Source organism: Triplophysa rosa, linkage group LG9 (genome assembly GCF_024868665.1).
Source record: "Triplophysa rosa linkage group LG9, Trosa_1v2, whole genome shotgun sequence".
In the NCBI taxonomy this organism is placed as follows: domain Eukaryota; kingdom Metazoa; phylum Chordata; class Actinopteri; order Cypriniformes; family Nemacheilidae; genus Triplophysa; species Triplophysa rosa.
The window spans coordinates 12,607,157-12,628,064 of NC_079898.1; the positions used below are offsets into that span (position 1 = coordinate 12,607,157).

At 38.7% G+C, this 20,908-nt stretch overlaps 1 protein-coding gene across 2 annotated transcripts in view; it reads left to right on the forward strand.

The window, feature by feature from the left end:
* Positions 1-20,908, forward strand: part of camkmt (calmodulin-lysine N-methyltransferase) — a 100,500-nt gene that overhangs the window by 67,839 nt on the left and 11,753 nt on the right. The window contains exons 4-10 of one of the 2 annotated variants that reach the window (XM_057342094.1): positions 78-138; positions 3,022-3,076; positions 5,437-5,500; positions 9,498-9,564; positions 10,617-10,691; positions 16,310-16,373; positions 19,448-19,579. In XM_057342094.1, coding sequence (XP_057198077.1) covers positions 78-138; positions 3,022-3,076; positions 5,437-5,500; positions 9,498-9,564; positions 10,617-10,691; positions 16,310-16,373; positions 19,448-19,579 — 518 coding nt within the window. The remainder of the gene's footprint in view (positions 1-77; positions 139-3,021; positions 3,077-5,436; positions 5,501-9,497; positions 9,565-10,616; positions 10,692-16,309; positions 16,374-19,447; positions 19,580-20,908) is intronic. The other variant, XM_057342096.1, reaches the window with a different exon arrangement.

A 20,908-nucleotide genomic window follows, 5' to 3' on the forward strand; every position in this document is an offset into this window, starting at 1 on the left:
GAGATTTCTGCGGTACCATTGACTGCCATTAAAATGGTTATCGGATGTTCACCTCTAACCTCTCTCTTCTCTTTCAGGTGTTTGGCCCTCTGAAGAGGTGATGGCCTACTATTGCCTAAAGAAACGTCACATGTTTACGTGAGCCAACCTTCTCACTTTCTCTTGCTTTCTCTTTTAGCTCCATATTTCTGCCTTTGCTTTAGCTCCCTCTCTGTCACTTTGGCCATATGACAGAGAAGCAAGGGGCACTTTTTGATTTGCACTCAAGGCAGTACACAATCCTTTGATTTCCTGTTTTTACATTCAAGAGGCAGAGGAGGGAAGAGAAGCTTATCGATCACACAGTAGCAAGCTGAAGGTCAACTGGGCATATAGAGACAGAGCAGGGTTTTGCGCCCTTGGGCCAATGGTTGTGCAGAATTGTGTGTGAATGTTTAACAATAACTTTTTTTTTAATATATATAAAATCTGTTTTTATAACGAGCTGTGGAAAAATTTAAGAGACCATTCCAAATGTTTATTTAATCAGCATTTCTAGATGTGTTGTGGCCATTCCAGTCCACTATCTGTTGAATTTCAACAAAATCAAACCTCAGGAGTGACACAAAGTGTCAAATATTATATAATCAATATTGTCAAATATGTACAAATATTACTGTTGTATTGCTTGAAAATGAATACAAACTTGTTTTCTTTACAGTATCTTTTCTGTTATATTAACCTGTTTCTCCAGTTTTCATTTTCTTCAAATAAGTGCAAATAGAAGCAATATTTTTGTTTGAAATTCAGGAAAATTTTGTGAGTAGTTCACAGAATAAAACAAAAATAATATTTTTACCTAAACACATACCTATGAATGTTAAAAAAAGGTCTTTGAAATGATCTCTTAACTTTTTCCGTGACTGTATTATTGGTATAGTATACAAATATTTTTTCTATTAATTATAATGGATTTTTAGCATTTTTGTATTAGAGTCAGGGCAAGCGGTGGTTATATTAACTTACTTGAAACTCTCTCACACTGGCCCCGGGGCCTTATTTTTGTGTCCTGATGTTGAGATGTGATGTAGTCTGTGTATTACTTGTACACATATATTTGAACCTCTTAATCAAAGGCCAAAATTTCATTTGCATGTGCACAAGCACCGTGTTTGTGTGCGTGTGTGGCGCGGCTGCGCACGCTTGTTCCTTTATGTCATCAAGTGCTGTGCACCCACTTGCTATCTTCTAGACCTGTTATCAACCACTCACAAAAAAGAGAGAAAAAGAGCAGGATAACACAGAACAAAAAAAGTCAATTTACAGAGAGGGCCCATCTCTTCTCTTCATCCCTCTGGTTTTTCGCCTTTCTTTCCACTAGCCCAATGTACAGCCAAATAGCTACCTGTCACTGGGGCTTTGTCCCCGCTGCAGCTCATACTAGCAGTTTTGTGCGCATTAATTTTTAATTGCACTCCCTCATTCAACAATCGCTCTCACTTCATCCTCCGTTCCATATCTCTGTCAATGGAAGGTGTCGGATCACGGGCTGAGAGCCGACAAACACATGGAGACATAGAAATGACTGGTGAAATGAGGAAGTCTCTCTAGCAGTGTGTGTGTGTGTGTGTCTGTCTGTGCGTGCGTGCGTGTGTGTGTGTGTGTGTTTAAGAGAAAGAGAGAGCAGGTGGTTCTGGTGAGGGTTTGAGTTGCTTTTGATATGTGATGACTGTATATTTTGTGTAGGATATACACAGATACATTTTATGCAGATTATAGTGTTACATTTTTATCTCATTCCATTTCTTCCTGTGTAAATTATGTGAATTACCTTTCATATGAATTATTTGTGCAGGTCTCTGTGTAAAGTATGTGTGTGTTGGTTTACTATACTTTGGGGTTGTTATTATTTTGGAGGAAATTCTTGAATAATGTTTCATGTATTTAAAGAAAATGCTTAGTAAACATACTCAATAAAAAATAACATCGGTAGCATTATAGAAAAAACAAATGTGTGTGTGTGGGTGGTTGTAAATGTGTCCTATGGTGTGAAAGCAAAAATTTAGGGAAAAAAATAACAATGAAAATAAATCTGTCCTATGCTATTTTATATTATAGGCTAAATATACACTTTAGGATAATATAGAATAATATATTATTAGCAGCTTGTTTTCTTATTTTTACGTTACATCATAGGACACAACGTTATATTTGTCAACTACCAATGTGTGTATTTGTAAAGGCAGAAATACTAGAAAAACTATATATACCACTTCGCAAGATGGAAACACTTTTCCTAAAGCACTTCCAGTTTCATTATTTTATTTTTTAAATCTTATAAATATAACAAAATCTTTAAAGATATTTGTTCAACATTTTGATATGATTCAGTTATAAATGTTCTATTGGTTGTATTCTGTTCAAACATTTGTGTAGTGTTAAAAAACTGAAACAGGAAGTTCTTCTGGACCAGCGTTGTGTACATATTCCAATGTGGTCTATAAGGAAAGGATCATAACCATTTTTTTAATTGACATCAATGTCATTTGATGTACCATGCAAATGGTAATCATTCAACACTTTTTATATCAAAAACATACACAGTATATTAACATTTGATACCGTCACGGTGCCACTGTCACATTATTTTTGATCCCCATAAGTTTAATTAAATGCTCCTGCTGCCCACAAATCCACATTTCCAGCAGGAAAAAGGACAATTCTTCTTTTGTGAATGTACATACACCAACATTCTCCCACATGCAGAGAGAAAGAGGGAGAAGGAAGGTTGAGATCAATGAGCCCAGTGGAATTGCATTCCAATCAATGGTATCCCCCTACACAGGCAAGTTAATTAGCGTTATTGTTAAGACACAACAGCCGTCCCTCTCTCTCTCTGCATCTTCCTTTATCTCTCTATTGTTTTTTCTTAATCTCATTTGTTCTCCACTAGGTTTTTTTTCAGCTAGCAAGCTTACACGATGATGTAATACTGATATTTCACTTAAATGCTAAACCCATCGCTCTCGCTCTGTCTCACAGGGGCTCCTCGGTGTGCGAGTTGGGTGGAGGGATGACATGTCTTGCTGGGCTCATGGTAAGTCAAAAGTGAACAAAAATGCTCACACAGACTGACAGTCACAGGCAAATGGGCAATTTCCATCAGCATGGGTAATCTAACATGGGCATATTGTACGCAACAGCACACGTTGACATTTCTACCTCAGTGACCATAAACACATGTAGCCCAGAGGGCTTACTGTACTTCATCAAAAACACACGGGCATGCAAATGCAAGCACTTTCTCACTCTTTACTCTCGGTCAAACACAGAAACACACACACACACACACACACACACACACACACACACACACACACCAGTGGCTTAGGCTCTGACTGTGTGTAGTGTATAGTAGTTTGTAGTAGCCTCTCCAGATGGACAGGCTTAACATGTTATCGATTTCGCCTTCACAAGACCAGCTTTCCCGTATCTCCTCACTCAATACCCCCGTGTTGTGACATTACGGACCTCCAGTGGATCGCCCTCTTCGTCCCCCACTCAATCTCTCGCTCTTTTTTCCTCTAGCATTCCTTACTCTCGTCCTCACTACGGACTTCTTCATGGCAGCTTTGTTACAGACATCATTCATGCGGGAAACATGTGTTTCTTGCATCTCTTATGCGTTCCACTTCTCTCCTCTCTGCTCTTCCCTCCCTTTCTCTTCTCCGTCAGGTGCCCTGCAGGGTTTTGGCAGTGCTGCTTAGATTTTTTGGGGGGTGACTGGTTGGTCTCCTGCAGGTCTTAATGCCCATATGGCTAGCTGGTGCTGGGGCCCAGTGACTTGACACTTGCCCATAGGGCAAAAACTCTGCATGACTCTGGAGAAACATTACTGCTGTATTGTACTATGTCTCTTTCTTGTTTTATTATCGCTGTTTTTACCTTTTAATACATTTTACCAGGGTGCTAAAATAACATTTGCCGAATGTGAGCAAATAGAATAGAGTTACTCAGTGTCACATGCGGATCAAATCAATTAAGCCTTCTACTAAAGACAACATTTCTTGCAGCTTGTGCTTCTTATAAACGTCTTTTTTATATTATTAAAATATTTTTTTATACGTTTATAAAAGTTTATAATTTTATAACTATTTGTGGTTACACGCAATCAAAATGTGTCGACTTGATACCGGAACAACCCAATGTCTTGCTATTGTTTAGCATGCAAAGAAAAAGCAGCTGGGCAATTCCATGCAAATGTCAACCTCTAGAGGAAAAAATCAAATTTTTACCAAAGGTTTTCACCACACTGTCAGATGTCATAGTTTTTCTTAGTCATATAAGTGAATTGTCACATCCATAACGGTCCATATTCCTCATAAGTGGGCACACGGACATTTAATTAAAACTATTTTGTTGTCTATGAAGAGCATCCCTTCTCTATTTGTTAGGTATTATTGCTTCTGGTTTGCAGTATGTTGTCTCTCAAAAACGTGCGTCATGTTACTTTTTTCACATCCATAACACATAAATTTGTCCCTCTTTTATAACAGACAACTTGTGCATAGACTGATATTTTTCTGATGTCTGGACTCTATCATCAGGGATTTAGTAAAATATAAACATACGTTATAAAATCTGAGAATTTATATTTCGAAACTGCAAATGTCACATTCATAATGCTGGAATTGCCCATCGAAATAATCCTACATGACGACAAATGTAAATATTTTTTATAAAATTACAGTTTCATTGTAGGTAAGATTTATTTAAAAAAATCCCAAATCTCGGGCCAAAATGTAAAATCTTATCATTCACGAGCGCAACCTGAAAACTCCCGACCGCCTTTACGAACGCACACGCGATACTCCCGTCCCCGCGTCTGCCCACTGCACCTCTCCAAACAACTGTTACACCGGCTGTGATAAAGACGACTACTTGAATGAAAAGACTGTATATAAAAGAGCAAAGAAAGAGCTGACAGCGGAGCAGCACAAAGGCAGTGGCGTTCGCAGTGCAAAGTTATATGAAGGGCATCAGGCAGGCCTGACGAGCTGAGTAAGGAGTGACAGCGTAGCGCGATGGCCCCGCCTGATAAACGCCACACTGCAAATGAAAGGCTCTGCGCTCGCCATCATCCCCTGTCACAATGCAATTACCCAACAGAGTGATAGCAAGATAGAGGGCTCCCAGCCACCGGGAATGATAAAAGTATTGACTGATTTGATTGAATGATTAAAATAATGCAGACGTAAAATGAAAAAACGGCCAAGAGACGGAGATGGATGGAAGGGAGCAGAAACGAGAGAGAAAGTGAGACAGGGTGGTCGTTTCTGGAGTGGGGTTTTAAAAAAAATCGGCGCCGTTCCGATATGACGTGATTGTGTACGGTGTTGTGAGGATGTCTGGCTTTTGTTTCTGTTCATTTATTTTCATTCTTTTCTTTTTCCACAGATTGCAGTTTGTGCTGATGTGAAGGAAGTTCTGCTATCTGATGGAAACGAGAAGGCGATTCAAAGTATCCTTGTAGTATGGACCAATGCAGGTGTGTGTGTTCCACACCCGGGCATTTGGAAAGAAACATGCGGTAGTGAAACTCATCTCCACAGACGTAGTGTAGAATGGAAAACCTTGACGTCTATTTAACCCCTATTTACCACATTCCACGTTCCACCTCACACATCCAGCTTTCTCAAAGAATACCCTTACACCCCACCCCCGACACATCTGAATGAGAGTCAAATCATCCAGCTGACACCCGAAACCTGCATTTAGCATGGTTAATACATATTCATACCATTGAAGGCTACCGCTGTGTGTGTTGACTTACCTGCTCTTTGTCTCACCCTCTACCCCCGTCTTCCATTCCTCTATTGACTTTCCCTTTTGCCAGGAGCACAGATGAAGCTTAAACAGGTGACAGGGCTTAGCTCAAACCTTCCTTTCCCGCTTCCTTTCTCCCTTTTTTTGTATTCCTCTCTCCATCTCTTGTTTCTCCACCAGAGTTGCTCTAACTAGAAAGTCGTTTGTCTCACAAAGGCGGGAAAACACGGGAAATTACGGTGCCGGCGTACATTAGTGCAACAGCCGCCACTGCCACTACAGTGAGATTTATTGAATACCGAGACTCAGAACAATAGATGTGGCATAAAAATTAACACAATTCCGTACTGAGAGCAGATTTGTTTAAAAGAAAATGGAGAGAAGGGAAACCGAACAAGACATATTCACAACATTCAGCGCCTGTCTCTGAAATGTTTCCTGTAATGGGTTGTGAATAGACTGGCAGTAGGCTGATTGGGAATTAATTGGCAGTGCTTTGTTTGAGAGATGTTTCTGCCATAATAGAACACGGAGAGATCTGATGATCGGGCCAGGAACAACAAATTCTCGTGAAAATCTTGTAGCATATAGAACCATGTAGTATTTTCTTTCTTTGTTTGTGTTCAGTCTATGAAGAGACTGAAATTAGCATGTTAGTGATAGGATTGCGCTAGACTCTAGTTTTCAAACTGGGGTCCGGGGAACCCCAGGCGGCCTCCAGAATGTTCTAAAGGGTCCCCAGAACATTTTTGAGAAAAAAAAAACAACAAAAGTTGTAGATTTCTACTAAGATTATTGCAGTTTAATTTCTACAAACAATAAATTGTAGGGGTGTGAAGAGATCTCGTAGCCAGTATTTACAAGACCCATTTAACAAAACGTTTCTTTAATAAAATTAATATTATGGGGCTGTCAATAGATAAAAAAATTAATTGCGATTAATCGCACCCTTTTCGTGTGATTAACTGCGATTAATCGCACACGTATAGTGAAATTAAACATACACTATTTATTTTGTTTAACATGTTTATTTTAGTGCTGTCAATCGATTAAAATTTTTAACTAACTAATCACACACAGCATTTATGTTTTTAAATATACTTTTACATTCTAATAATTTCACATTTTATCTCCAAATTAATCTAGAAACAACACATTTCTTTAACAGCGTCATTTTATGAATGAAACCCAACATTCTAATATTGTTGGCTTTGCATCTGATGTCTTTATTAAATATAATATTTTTTCTACTAATCAAACCCATTATAATAAGTGTGCCCCTCCTACCTGTCTTACCTGTCGTTAAATATTTTTAACGCGTTAATCTGAAAAAATTAATCGCATGCGTTGTACGTGTTAACGTTGACAGCCCGAATTAATATACAATCAAATTCAACAAATTGTTTATTTAATACAATTATTATACAATAAAATATAAATAAAATAAAATATAAATTGTTACATTATTAGCCACTAGCCAGTCCGCTCAACAAACACGGACCAGAAGTTAACTTCGGGCCAGGCGTCTGCATCCGATGAAACCGACTCTTAAGTAGCAACATACTACTGTACTTCTGTGTATACTGTATGCTGCCTTATAAAGCAACCGTGTGATTACATTTGGAAAGCTTTAAATACACGCCAACTCTTTGAATTGCACAAAAATGGCCCCTGCATGATTCTCAATTGATTTTTATCATTTTTAACACACAAATCCTTAGTTAAAATCCATTTCTTGTCACAATGCATTATAGAATTGCTCTGTTTCTAAGGATACATGCCTTTCAAGGATGCTGCCTTACAATCTTGCTTAAAATCTATTTTAGGTAGCAAAGTATAATTGAAATGTCCTTTTAAACATCTTCACGTCAGTAGCACAACTACATGCCTCCTTCATACAATAAATTGCCAGCTGACTAGGGTTTAGAGCACAGCAAAAAATGTCCAGGTATTACTCAGATAGTGATGCTGCATGTGGGAATTTCTGCTCATATTGTATATTTTTAGCTTAAGGCACTTTTAAAATGAGAGAGGTACAGCAGGCAGCTCTGACCTCTCCCCCAGTGGTATTTTTCTGATTGGATTACACTGTAAGCTTCCCACTTTCTCTCCTTAGCAGCTGATCGCACCAGTGTAACACTCACACTCTGCTTCCTCCCCTCCTGCCCTCTTTCATCGAGGGATTTACCCTCCATCCCAGCGCTATAGATTGGATTTGCTATGCTTGTTTTCCGTGGAGCGAGAGAGAAAGCGTGAAAAAAAGCAGGAAATCGTAATTGAATTAGTTTAAAACTGTCAAGGGGTCCATTCATAGATGTGCTGACATCAATCCCGCAGTATAACCACAATGGGCAGAGGCACATCTGAGGAGATGGGTGCAGGTTAAAAGCCTCCCTATTGATTACCTATGGCAATTCTTTGCATGATTTGGTTTCAAGCTCTGTGGTAATCTGAGGATGAGGTGGGGAGAGAGAGGCCAGAAAGAGGCCAGACTATGTAGAATGACTTCATTACATGACAGACTTCATGAAATTGATTAAACTTTAACACTCTGGCTTCTTTGCTGAAGGAGATAACGAATTTACGAAACGCACTCTGTAGAGCAGTTTGTCCATTTAGGGATACTGTAGAAACAACATGGTGAATTCCCGCGGTGTATGTAGATCGAAATAGCTCATTCTAAAACCATAACGCTTCATTATAAGGTCTTTATACACCTCTGAACACATATGGGTGGTTTGCTGGACAGGGACTAACTTAAACCAGGAATAGGCCTTAGTTAAATTAGGACATTTAAGTCGTTTTTACAAAAATGCATTACAAAAAATGATTACTTGTGTGCATTATGAGACAAATCAATGGCACTGATGTATTTTTAAATTTGTCTGTGCAAGCTGTTTTCAGTTTAGACAGCTCTGAAATTTATTTTAGTCTAGGACTAGTTTTAGTCCCTGTCCAGGAAACCGCCCCATAGTTATGTACTGTACTGTATATGTATTATATTGGATTTCTGTCAATAGATCCTTTAATGTCAATAGAAATCTGTAAATGTTTTTTTGCAAACCTAAAAATGTTTAGTTGTTGTTTTTTGGTAAATGAATTGGTTAAAAATAGTAAAATCACCCAGCAAGTTCTCAGCATACAATTAGCATTGTTGAAAAACTTCTTGGAAGCATTTTTTTTTAAAGAAACACGGGTTAGTTTTTAATTGTTTAACTTGAATTGATTTTGGTCACGATATACCCAACCCAACCTTTCAGGAATTCGTAACTATTTTACGAGGTGGCTAATTCATATGAATTCATACAATATAAAATCTATTCAAATGTAAGATTATTTAAAAAGCTCAACTAACCACACCTCTAAACTAAACATCACCGGCGAGAAAGCAAATCGTGCTACGAATTTGATTGTAAAACGAATTAGCCACCTAATTTTCACCTGGTAAAATACCTACGAATTCCTGTGAGATTGTGTTGTAATACCGTTTATGCTGCTTCACACATTGTGTGACTTCTTAAATAAATTATTCAAGAATGTGGAAAATAAACAGATATAAAGAAACATGTAGCTTTGTCTTTAGACTCAACTTTTAAATGCTAATGAGTGTATCTGTCTTTATGAGGGTAGTATTTTGTTTTTTGTATTTCTATTAGTTTTTAAGCAGTTTTTGGTCTTAACCCATGTGCCAGACGTGCGCAGTGTTATAGAGCGAAACAGGCTAGATGGGCTCCTCCTGTCTTCCAATGTGTCCACCAGGTAAGAACCCTCACACACACACTCCCAAACATCTGATAATAGAATAACTGGTATTGCATTACAGCCATACAAAGTCTATCTCTCGAAACAAATACGATCAGAGTGTACATAAAGTTTTGTATTATTGAGCGCTCCATGAAGTATAGGAAAGTGTGTTTGGGTAAAGTGGCATTCATGGCACTTATGTGCAGGACATAATAGTGTCGTTAAGTAGGCAAAAATGAGGTCGCAAGGCTTCACGTCACTCTCTGAACCCAGTTGGCCTTGTAGCGGTGTATCCGAGGCCGCCGGGCGAGCACTAGAACCCCTGCGTGCCGAGACGTATCCATGCAGATGATGAGCCACTCTCCGTGATTGAATGCCCTCATCTAGAAAACTCAAACACACACACTAACACCCCTCTCTCACATTTGCCAAAACACAGCTCATCCACTGTGCACACCATCACGCAAATGCATTATCACCTAAAAAGTAATTTTGGCACTCGGTGATCTAACCACCCCCCCACACACTTCTCTCCTCTCGCTTGCTCGGCACATTTCCCCCTCCCTGTGTATTTACACTGGGCTGATGAAGTGAAAGAGTAAACGTATAATTAGCCTGCATTACTTTGATTGTTTTCTTTAGAGATTAGGCTTCCTGTCAGAGCGCGCGGTTTGAGTGGGGTGAAGGTCGCCCGTGATTGGTTGAGGGAGGGGTGGGGGGGCTCTAGATTCACTTTCTCAAGACAGTGAATAAGCAGCGCGGACCCCCGCTGAGAGAGGAGATTGTATTTCCACAAGACATAATTTTTGTTTACTGACTGTTAATAATGGCTAATTAATAATCTGATTTGCTTGCCTGTGAACCGGCCCTAGCACTTAAAGAAAAGAGAGAAGACAATTGTCAGCAGACAACGCATCAAATAAAAAAGTGCCAGGTGTGTGAAACCCACACTGGACACTTCATTGTAAGTGTGGGATTATGGGTAAATTGTGCAGTGGGTTTTTGAGTTCTGTCATTGGTTCTTCATAAGCTCTTGCGGACTCTCTTACTGTGTTGTCCACTTTCAGGGTCGTGAGATGGGACAATGAGGATGATGTGTCTTCTCTGGAGGGTCGCTTTGACGTGGTGATGTGCGCTGACTGGTAGGTTGACTCTTTTGTTGAACTGTCAGCTCTTCAGAGATCCACTGTCAGCTGGTATACAGTCACCCTAAATATGACACCCTATGCAATCTTTGTTACCTTCAAAACCGATCTTTCAGGCCAAACTGCTTTTTCTTTGTGGACAACTTTAATGACACAATTTCTGATGTTGGAGATGCTATATGTGACAGTCTGTTTTCTGTAAGTCAGGAGGTTCTCTCTAAAGCAGCCATTCTTACTGCTATTACAGAATAAATATCATACCTCGCATATTACCAGCATCTTCAGCCACAATATGTCTACACCTTCAATAAGAGCGTGCACCTTGCTGTCCCAGTGATGTGGCATTAATATTCCTGCGCTCGTAACGCTTATCAGATGGCAGGCGTCAGCCCGAGGATGGGACTGCATTATTTCCCCTCGGCTGGCTCCGCCAGGCATTTCCATTTTTCAGAAATTGCCTTTTTTTCATGCTTGGCGTCCCAGCAAATGGATGTCTTAGGCAAATTGCAAATAATTATGCCTGTGCAAGGAGAAAAAGAGAGAGAGAGAGAGAGAGAGAGATTGTAGAGCAATACAAACATTTCAATTAGCCAGGTCCTGAACATGCGGAACTATTGTTTTTTTTCCTATTGTGTGTCAGTGTGAATGAATTGTTGTGTGTGCATAACACGCATCTTTAACACTCATTTGGAAGTAAATTTAGCTGCTGGTACATTTAGAATTCATTATGTAATGCAAGAGAATTTGATTTTACTCTGAACGCCTTCTTGGGTTGTTTGGGAAAATCAGAATGCAGAAGGACTATTCAGTGATCAAAGAACACTGAATATTTTCTTATGTCTTTATTTTTATATAATGTGTTAAATTTAAGTTTTCAAATAATATGTTGCAGTGTTTTGGCCTTTACAGTGAATCTACTTCATTTTCATTCAAATGAATTTTTGTAAGATCTTATCGGTTTGCTTATACTGTACATGCCAGAGGATTAACTGATTCTTTGTAATGAACTGTGCTCTCACTACAGAAGTTATATTACTTTAATTATATACTGTACATCCACTAATCACATAAATTCTGTGAATCAAACTTTTCCTAAAATCTATTATAATTTATTACGCTGTTGTTACATTGTTATAAACACAACCAAAGCAAAGGATGTTCTTTGGCATTGTCTCTATCCAGCACAAAGTGGTGAGGCTGACGGAGGCGGGGTATAATGATACCTGTGTGTTCTCTGGCGATGATCACTAAAGCCTGGCACAGCCTACTATTATTCTAATGTCAGACAAATGGCAGCTAATACGCAGGTAAAATGTGAAGCCGTGGGCCAGCATGAGATTGATTCGTGTGTAATAAGGAGATACTTTGTGTGTGCGTGTGACAGAGAGAGAGTGGAGGAACATACGTTAGGATGAATCACGCCGTGTCGGCCGTCCCCCCATTGCTCGCGCTGGCAACTCATCTGTAATTGCCGCGGTGAGGAGAGTGATCGCTTGGCGATTAACAGACATAACTGTGCTGCCGATCACCTGCAAAAAGGTCAACAGCCACACTTCTGCTCCAATTAATTATAGTCTTTCAGACAATTGTAAAGACAGACAAGACATACTGCAGCAATGTTCACGCTAGGAGAAGGGAGAGAGATAGAGACTCAGCTATGATAGCCAAAGGTTGTTCCGAAAGACGGCCCATTTGTCACCTTGTCTGAAGATTGCAAACCGTGTTTTGTAGCTATGCTAAGTTAGCAAAAACACTCAAGGCTCATAGATTTTCACTTGTAGTGCTTGTTTGCAGCAATATTTCCTCACTGCTGAGCTGGTGAGGTCTCATTTTAATGGTTAGATGCCTTTGGTTTTCTGTCAAGTTACAGACTGTAGTGAGTTTATTGCATTTTCCAATAATATTTTAATCATACTTAAATTCATAAATCAAAAAAACACAGTCTAGGTCTGTTTTGAAATTCCTTAAATATGACCCAAGATCACATGCAAAGGAAAACATAAAGTCCTACTTTTACTAAATAAATAAACATATAAATAAAACCTTGTATAGTATTGTATCCATTAAAATGAAAATATCATGAAACGTTTGGCTTTATCCAATATGGGTCCCCGTGAGCTAAAGCAAGAGTTTTCATATGCATTAATACCTAAATGTACATGATCTTTTAATGACTTAATAATGGAAGATGTTACCCGCTTCTGTTTCTCAGCGCATCTGTAGTCACTGCATGTAAACATGCACACAGAGAGCTGGTTTTAAAGTGCTGTCCAATGGCACTCTGGAAAAAGATGCTGCATCCCATCACTTAGATCTTTACTTTGAATGGTAGCATCACCAGACTGGGATCAAGCATCTGAAGAAGCAGTCAGCCGTGTTCACGATAAGTGAATCATTCATCAGTATCCCCCACTTGATCCCTCTGGCAGTTCCCATGGCAATCGGTGCCTGTGAGATGCAGGTGAATCTCCATATGCGACTAAGATTCCCTTTGGTCTATTTATGGCTGACTTCGTGTACTTTGGAAGATGCATTTGCTAGTCTGCAACATGTACTGTAGCCGACCTTGACCTGGGAACTCTGAACATCACATGGACTTACAACCTGTAAAGTATTGTTACCAAATATATACTAAGATTTTTTCATAGAATGCTGTTTGCTGTTGCGTGAAGGCTTTTTTCTTTGTTCCGCAATATTGATTAGTTTCAGCAATATAGTTTTAATTGATTCATATATAATGAATGAATATATATTCACCTCCTCAGCTGAATATATGAAAAACAGCATATCGCCGCTGTCCTTCTGCAACATCGTATCTGCATATTTCATGATTTTAATTTTTTGCCATATATTATTATTTCACTAGGTTTTGCAAATATCTAACCATTAAAAAGTTTTAAAAAGTGCTTGTCAACTTTGACAACACAGTATTTAATCATTTAAAGAGCACAATGTTTTTTGATTCCCTGAACAGCAAATTTGGACATCGGAGGTTTCAGAAGGACAGCGACTAATACTGAAATTTTACTAAAGATACTAGCATAATCTGTTTAAATGTAAATAAAAGCTTTGCCTATATAAAAATATATACAGTATGTTCCTGGTACAGTTGTTACAGTAGAGACACTTTGCATTTTTTTTTCTGTCATTCAGCAATTGCCACTGTTACTGTCAGCAGGTGTATTAACATTTTACTCTTGTGCTGAAAGGTTTACTGAAAACCTTTTAAATGAAGTTTGGTTCTTCAATCAGACACATAGATGTTAAATGATTATTAAAGAATATGTGTTTTGATATGAGGAAAAGTTTATTGATACAAAAACACTGTCTGTCTATGAAGCAACAATTGCTTTTTCACCATTTTCATGTTAGGGGTACGCCTGCTTCATGCCACTTTAGAAAAACCCAGACTTTTTAGCACACACATAGCGCTGTGATTTAGGCAGTCTGAGGTTGTTGTTGAAGTCCTTGCATGGTTGGGATGTGATCACTGCTGTAGTGATTGATTGACTGAATGGAAAAGAGCTTGGCATCTCTCCTTTCTCTAAGCCTCCTGTGTGTTTGACTCCAAGATAAAGCTCTTTGTGTTTATGTACATTTGTTTGCATCTGTTTATTTTATCAGTTTTTAAGAAGATGTGTTATGTAGCTGGATTCTTTCTATCACATTTTCATATTTCATCCCTTTTTGAGCTTTGCAGTGTGTTTACACTTTTGTATTCTTATTCATTTTGTCAGAACAGCAATGGTGTGTACAATCTAGATCTTTTATATGATGGTTTATATCAATTCCTTGTCTGCTATTTAGCCCTATTAACTATAATGACAGTAAGCAGAAAAATAAAATATATAAAGGCACATAGTATAAAAGGTTAAAAATGGCACTACTTTGAGACAGGTTTTGAAAGATGGGATCATTTTAGATGTTTTTAGATGTGTTTTCATGGTGTGAAACGTTACAAAATGTCATCACTTGTAAATGTGTTTGTGTAACAAGAGTAGGGATTTTTGTACTCAAAATCCCTTCCATGCCCCAGAAAGCCTCACATGACTGTTAGGCCAACTGAATTCTCAATAAAACAAAAGCAATGTGAATAGCTATATAATACATAATAGAGTATGTATTATGTAGGCTTTCAAACATTTCAGCGTAAGCGTCTTTTTTTCCCGAATAATTTATCTAATGCCTCCACGGAATACTTAACGTTTCATTGTGCGGATGAAGTTAATGCACACTGGATTACATCACATTCCGTATCAAAAGCGGGTCAGAGCCGCTCATATTTTAATCTGACTATGACCACCTTCAGATTAACTCCGATAGAAGTATTTCAAAAATGATCCTTCTCAAGTTTTATTTGAGATATACTTCATGTTATTTTAAGCTTTGCATACGTTTTCGTTTACAGTTATGTATTTCTGTAATACTACCCGCACTTTTCACACAGACCAGGAAACAGAGAGATCTGAATGTCAGATAATTTATGACAACTTTCAACGTTAAGAAATGCAAGATATAAATGATAACCTGTAAATGTTCTATTGTATATACTGTATGTTCTGTTCCCAGAGGCACAATGTCATTTGCTTGTTAATACAAGATATATATTTCTTATAAAAAACAAAACAAAGTAAAAGCATTACATTACTCAGGTTGCTATAAGGAAGTAAACGAGGAAGCAGCACTAGTATAATGGAACCAGGATTTTGTTTGACATAGCCAGTCGAGCTTTCCTCCACTCTTACCCTAAACTCACCCTCTATTGTCGAGACTGACCTTCTCCACCCAAAACACAGGGTGAAAAGTTGAAATGCTAATGAAACTCTTCAAGCTGTCAAACTTGTGACCGCAAGACGTGGTCAGTGGGATCATACAAATCCCGCTGGTTTTAATCAACATAATTCTGCCCTTTGACCCCCGGGAAAGGAGGGCAGTGTGTACAGCCGGGTCAGAGGTGATAAGAAAATAGTTTTAAAAACTTGTCTGAAGACAGGTAAATCTCATTGGCACGCAGCTTAAACTTGGAGAAGTACTTGCGGGAGTTTAAATTCTGAATGAATCATAAGATCAGGTATTATATTTAAAAAGAGTGTTTTTACTCTGTATATATTTATATGAGCTAATAAAAGCAATTAAATATAAAAAATGTATATTAATTGTTTTTAGTAATGGTTTCATTGTATGTAATGGACATGTTTCTATGTTAATTTTATGTTTACAATCTGACCTACATGTATACATTGTTTATGACAACAACAAGTCAAACATTGGTTTTTCTCAATCCTGTAAAATTGTGAGTGTGGGGATAATTTTTTGTTGTTTCAGTTTGCATCGTGTGCACATCACATGTCACTGCTGTGATTGTTCATCTCTGTCAGCATACAGTATGTGTTTTTACATTTGATGCTTAAACAAGACAAGGAGAGATTTGTTCATTTCTAAGGGGAAAAGCATCTACACATCTACATCTACAAATAGTTTTTCGCTGTGCCGCTGGATTTATTCGTAAACAAAGAAAATAAATAGCCTGCTGCTTTATCTTGAACTATTATCGTTGCAATGCATTCTAATCTTTCTGGCTTTTTCTCCCGTCTCCCGTTCTCTTATTCTCTTAGCCTGTTTCTTGACCAGTACAGAGGCAGTCTGGTTGATGCACTAAGAAGATTACTGCGACCTGATGTAAGTGACTTTGTGTTTGGACTCTCAGTAATTAGTTGGCATGCAGTGATTGAGAAAGTAATGGAATGGCAGGATTAATATCACGTAATATTTTAATACTTATTATGTGCAACTTAGATTGGGTCATCTCATCTATTTTATGCCCTGCACTAATCATAAGACCCACGAGTCTTTCGTGGCCTCTTGATAAGACCCTGTAGAGCAAATGAAAAACACTTCAAAGATCACAAAGGATTTGTATTAATCTGTAAGGTTTTTAATGTGTTGACTTTGATATTTGAGGTCTTTATGTACGTATGCGTGTGGGAAAGAGATGGGTCATTTAATAACACGAGTGCCTTTTTCCACTTTGATCATATTAATAAATGTAAGGTTGACAATTTTAGATTTCAAGTCGACATAATAAGCTTTGTAGTTTTGTGAAGCATGGGTGTGTAAAACTACAAGGTGCTTGTTATAAAGAGAATGTAATGCTGATATGCCTACAAATATCCATTTTCAATTGTACAATCATGTCACAAAAGGCATTCCTGCGTCCTTATTTTTTTTCTAAATTTTATTCTCTCAGTGTCATTTTATTAACAAACAGCCTTTAAAATTCAGCCTTACAGACCATTTTATTATCAGAAAATGACGCATTGCAGTCTGGACGTAATTGATTGTTAATAGTGAAAACTATTAATAATATGCAGATGCTTTTAGACCTTTAATACCAGAAGTCAAAACAATCACTCATTCGGTTAATGAAAATGTCTGGTTCTGTCCCTCGTGGCTAAAACGAAAACAGTAAAACCGAATTAATGTTGGTGACTTTCCCCATAGCAGTACTGATCAAATGTTTGAGCAGATTTATCAAAAGCAATTAATTTTCCACCTAATGATTCTAATATGTTATTGCAAAATGAAAGTGGATCATCCGAGCAGCATACACAGCTGATTAACACATCTGCAGATGTATGCGTGCGCTTTTAATGTACCGTATGGCCCCATGTAGAGCTTATGAGAAAACAAAAACATCTGTTGTACTGAGATGATCCTGTTTTTCTCATATTGGTCCTTGTTTGTTTCGTTTGTGTCGGGTGCCCGTTTAATCAAACAGTAATGTGAGCATAACATATGAAATAATATTTAAAACAAAAGATTTCAAAGAAATTTGGAACCTTTGGGTAATCCTCTTAGTTTGTCTAGTTGGTCTGGGCTTGTTGATCTATAAAGAGAGGGGATGCGCTTTCAGCCATTGATTGGATTAGGTGAGCTTTAATCTATTTGTTTATTATCTAATATAATACCTGGGAGAAATCAAATGGAATGTAATGATGCGAACCACCATGTGCGGCGAGTGGGCTTTGAGGCGCAGCCGAGATGAGTTAGGCTGGATGGAGAAAACGGAGCCTACAACATTTGAAAGATTAAGTTCGCCTGTACATTTTTCTTCATGTAGCCATCTCGTTAAAAGTCCAGTGTGTCATTTTTTAGGGAGAATCTATTGACAGAAATGCAATTTAATATACATAACTACTGTATGTCTTCTGAGGTCTTTATAATGAAGCGTTATGTTTTTATTATCTGTCTACATACACTTCCCCTTACATGGAATTGGTCATGTTGTTTCTACAGTAGCCCTAAAAGGACAAACTGCTCTACAGAGCGCGTTTTGTAAATGCGTTAAAAACGTGACGTAATCTTAGTCCTGTGTCAGCCTCCGTAGGTGGAGTGAGCCGTTGGTTGCAGTTCGCAACCTCACCACTAGATGCTGCTAAATTTCATACACTGGACATTTAAAGTATGAGGCTGTTTGTTGGCATGAACATTCTTGCAATTCGGTTTAAAGGTGAAGTGTGTACTTTCTGTGCCACCTTTTACTCTGTGGTTTATCATTTAGTACAGGAGTCTTCAACTAAAATTGCTTGAGGTCCAGTAAACAAACCCTCATTACCGGCCGAGGTCCGGACAATTAAATACCTAAAAACATGAATTGATGGTTTTTGGCAGACCAAAGAAATAAACATGTCTTTTCATATCTATACGACGGAATAACAATTTCTGACAACAATATAATGAAGGAAATTGTGCAAAATGCCCTAATCTCTAAACCTGCACTGAACATACATTCATTTCAAAATTAACAACTTTAATAGAAAACTAAAGTGTTTTCTGCTGAACTGAGATAAACAAATAGCAGCATCAAGTTGTGACTGAACATCCTCTGATAATATTTCAGCTCTTCTTGTGGTTGTTGCAGCTGAAAGGGGGGTTAGTTTCATATTTTCTTTTACTTCATGTCTTTATTTTCCTTCTAAAAGTGTTTCACACGCAGCCTCCATGCACTTTTTTGGGCTTGTTATGTTTTCCTAAGATCCACTGTTTTCTTAGTGAACATTCATATGCTCGTTGTTGGGCGGTAAGTGAGTGAGGGAGGACCCGTGTAGATCGCTACTACTGGGCTTTGAGCTAATATAGTTTCCGTGTCCTTACCTCGGACTGCTGCAGGTAAATTTCTTCATAGTGTCTACATCTAGTTTCATAATGCCATTTAAGGTTTCCACTTTTGACAACCGCAACAGACTCCGAGCAAATGAGACAAACCGGCCTCGTGCATGTCGATGCAGGAAGAATAAATGCAAATCTCTCGACCCATTCATCTCGGAAAACATGGTTTTCAGCGTCAACTTTTCTAACTTTTGAAAAGGACATTGTTTTTCAGTCACTGACAGTTACATCTGTCTGTGCGCTGTGCAGCGAGTCTGTCGCGGCTCTCTTCACTCGTCGACGTCTGAACATAGCAACAGTGCGCATATGTTAACTGTCAGTGGCGCCGTAGGACCCAAACTGCTACTGAGCGGACCTTGATGTGCCTGGAATAAATTGGATTGCATTAGAAAATAATGTTAGGCGTTCATTTATTTATGATGTCAAAAGGCTTTGAGGTCCGGACGGACGCATCTCGCAGTCCGCATTCGGACCGGAATCCGCTAGTTGGTGACCCCTGATTTAGTTTATTACTAGACAAACAATAGCCGGTGATAGTAAAAGGAAATGTCTGTAAACTGTGTGTTTGTGGTTTTTCTCTTTAGGGGACGGCTCTTGTATTTGCCCCTACCAGAGGAGACACGCTGGCAGAATTCTGCAGACTGGCAGAGAGCGCAGGCCTGTGTGTATGTCGCTATGACAACTACGACTCAAACGTGTGGGACCTTCACCTCAAGGTGTGTACTGTATGTGAAGACCTACATGTAAAGTGTCATAAAGTTGAAAAACTAAGTATTTCGTGCTTTTGCTACCTTTAATTGATTCATTGAAATACAGCATGCAAAGTCAGCAGGCACAAGAAAAGTATGCACTTTCTGAAAACCAGACTATAAAACAGTGGAACAGTGTGCAACATCTGTTCCTCTGCATGAAGGCACTAACACTGTCCAGGTCAGGGCAGCAGTGGTGTCCAGCTGGTTAACTGGCACCAATAAGACCGCTACGGCTGCCATTTTTGGTTACTGTAGAAGCTGTGAGGACCCATTATGCCCCACAGGCTTGACAGTGACGGCCCTGCCTATTCCTGAGGAAAATGGGTCTACCAGCAGGGCTCTAGAGCTGAGTGATTGGAACTTTATTTCTGAAGTGATGGACAGTAAAATACCAAGTGGTCATTGTGGCAACCGAGGAAAGAGTGTGCGGATTTAAAGCCATCAATCGATAGGGGAGAAGGAGTGCGTGTGTTTTTACATTTCTTTTAAGTAAAGGTGAACAAATGCAGCAACTAAAGTGAAAAGTTTTTAAGCCCTTCGTTTGTGAAAAAGCAAAGCACAAAAGAAAAACACACTGTAGCAAGCCCCTTCATGACAAAGAGAAAGTTCTGTCTTATTAAAAGTGATCTACGCTCATTTGACAACCATGCATAAAATGTTATAAATGAAATGTTCCAAACCCGACAGATTTGACTAAAATAGGATTCATTCAATTCAAGTTTATATTGTAGTGTACACTTCATAATTTATATGTTGCAGAGCAGCTTTACCACTTATATAACCACATATATAAAAAATATGTTTTTTAGACAGCATAAAAGACACACGAGTAGGTTTCATGTGATTTCTCAGCCCATCATAAACACCGTCTGCCTGTGAGACATTTTGCTAGTTTGCTTACATTGAACTGGTTGTTACATCTTAGGCGGGCAAGTTTTGAAAATGTAAGTTCGTTTTTTAAGCCGAATTCATTTCCAGCAGCAGTATTTTCCAGGTGATTTTTATTAGTCAAAAGTGTGCCAGGCATACCCATTAACACGCACACAAGTACCTAATGCTCTCACCCCGTCATTGTGTGCCCTGATGCACCTGAATTCTAGCAGGGTCTTTTTGAGCCGGACCACCTACTGTGTTTCTGTGTGGATAATGACACGAGCAGCGAGGGGCCGAGATAGCTGAGTCAAGAGTCCTACTGTTCGCGCCTGTGCACGTACGTCTTAACTCCCGGTTTGTCGTTGGGTCATGCAGTCGTGTGTGTGATCAGCAACCTGAAGTGGCCTCATCATATCTCAA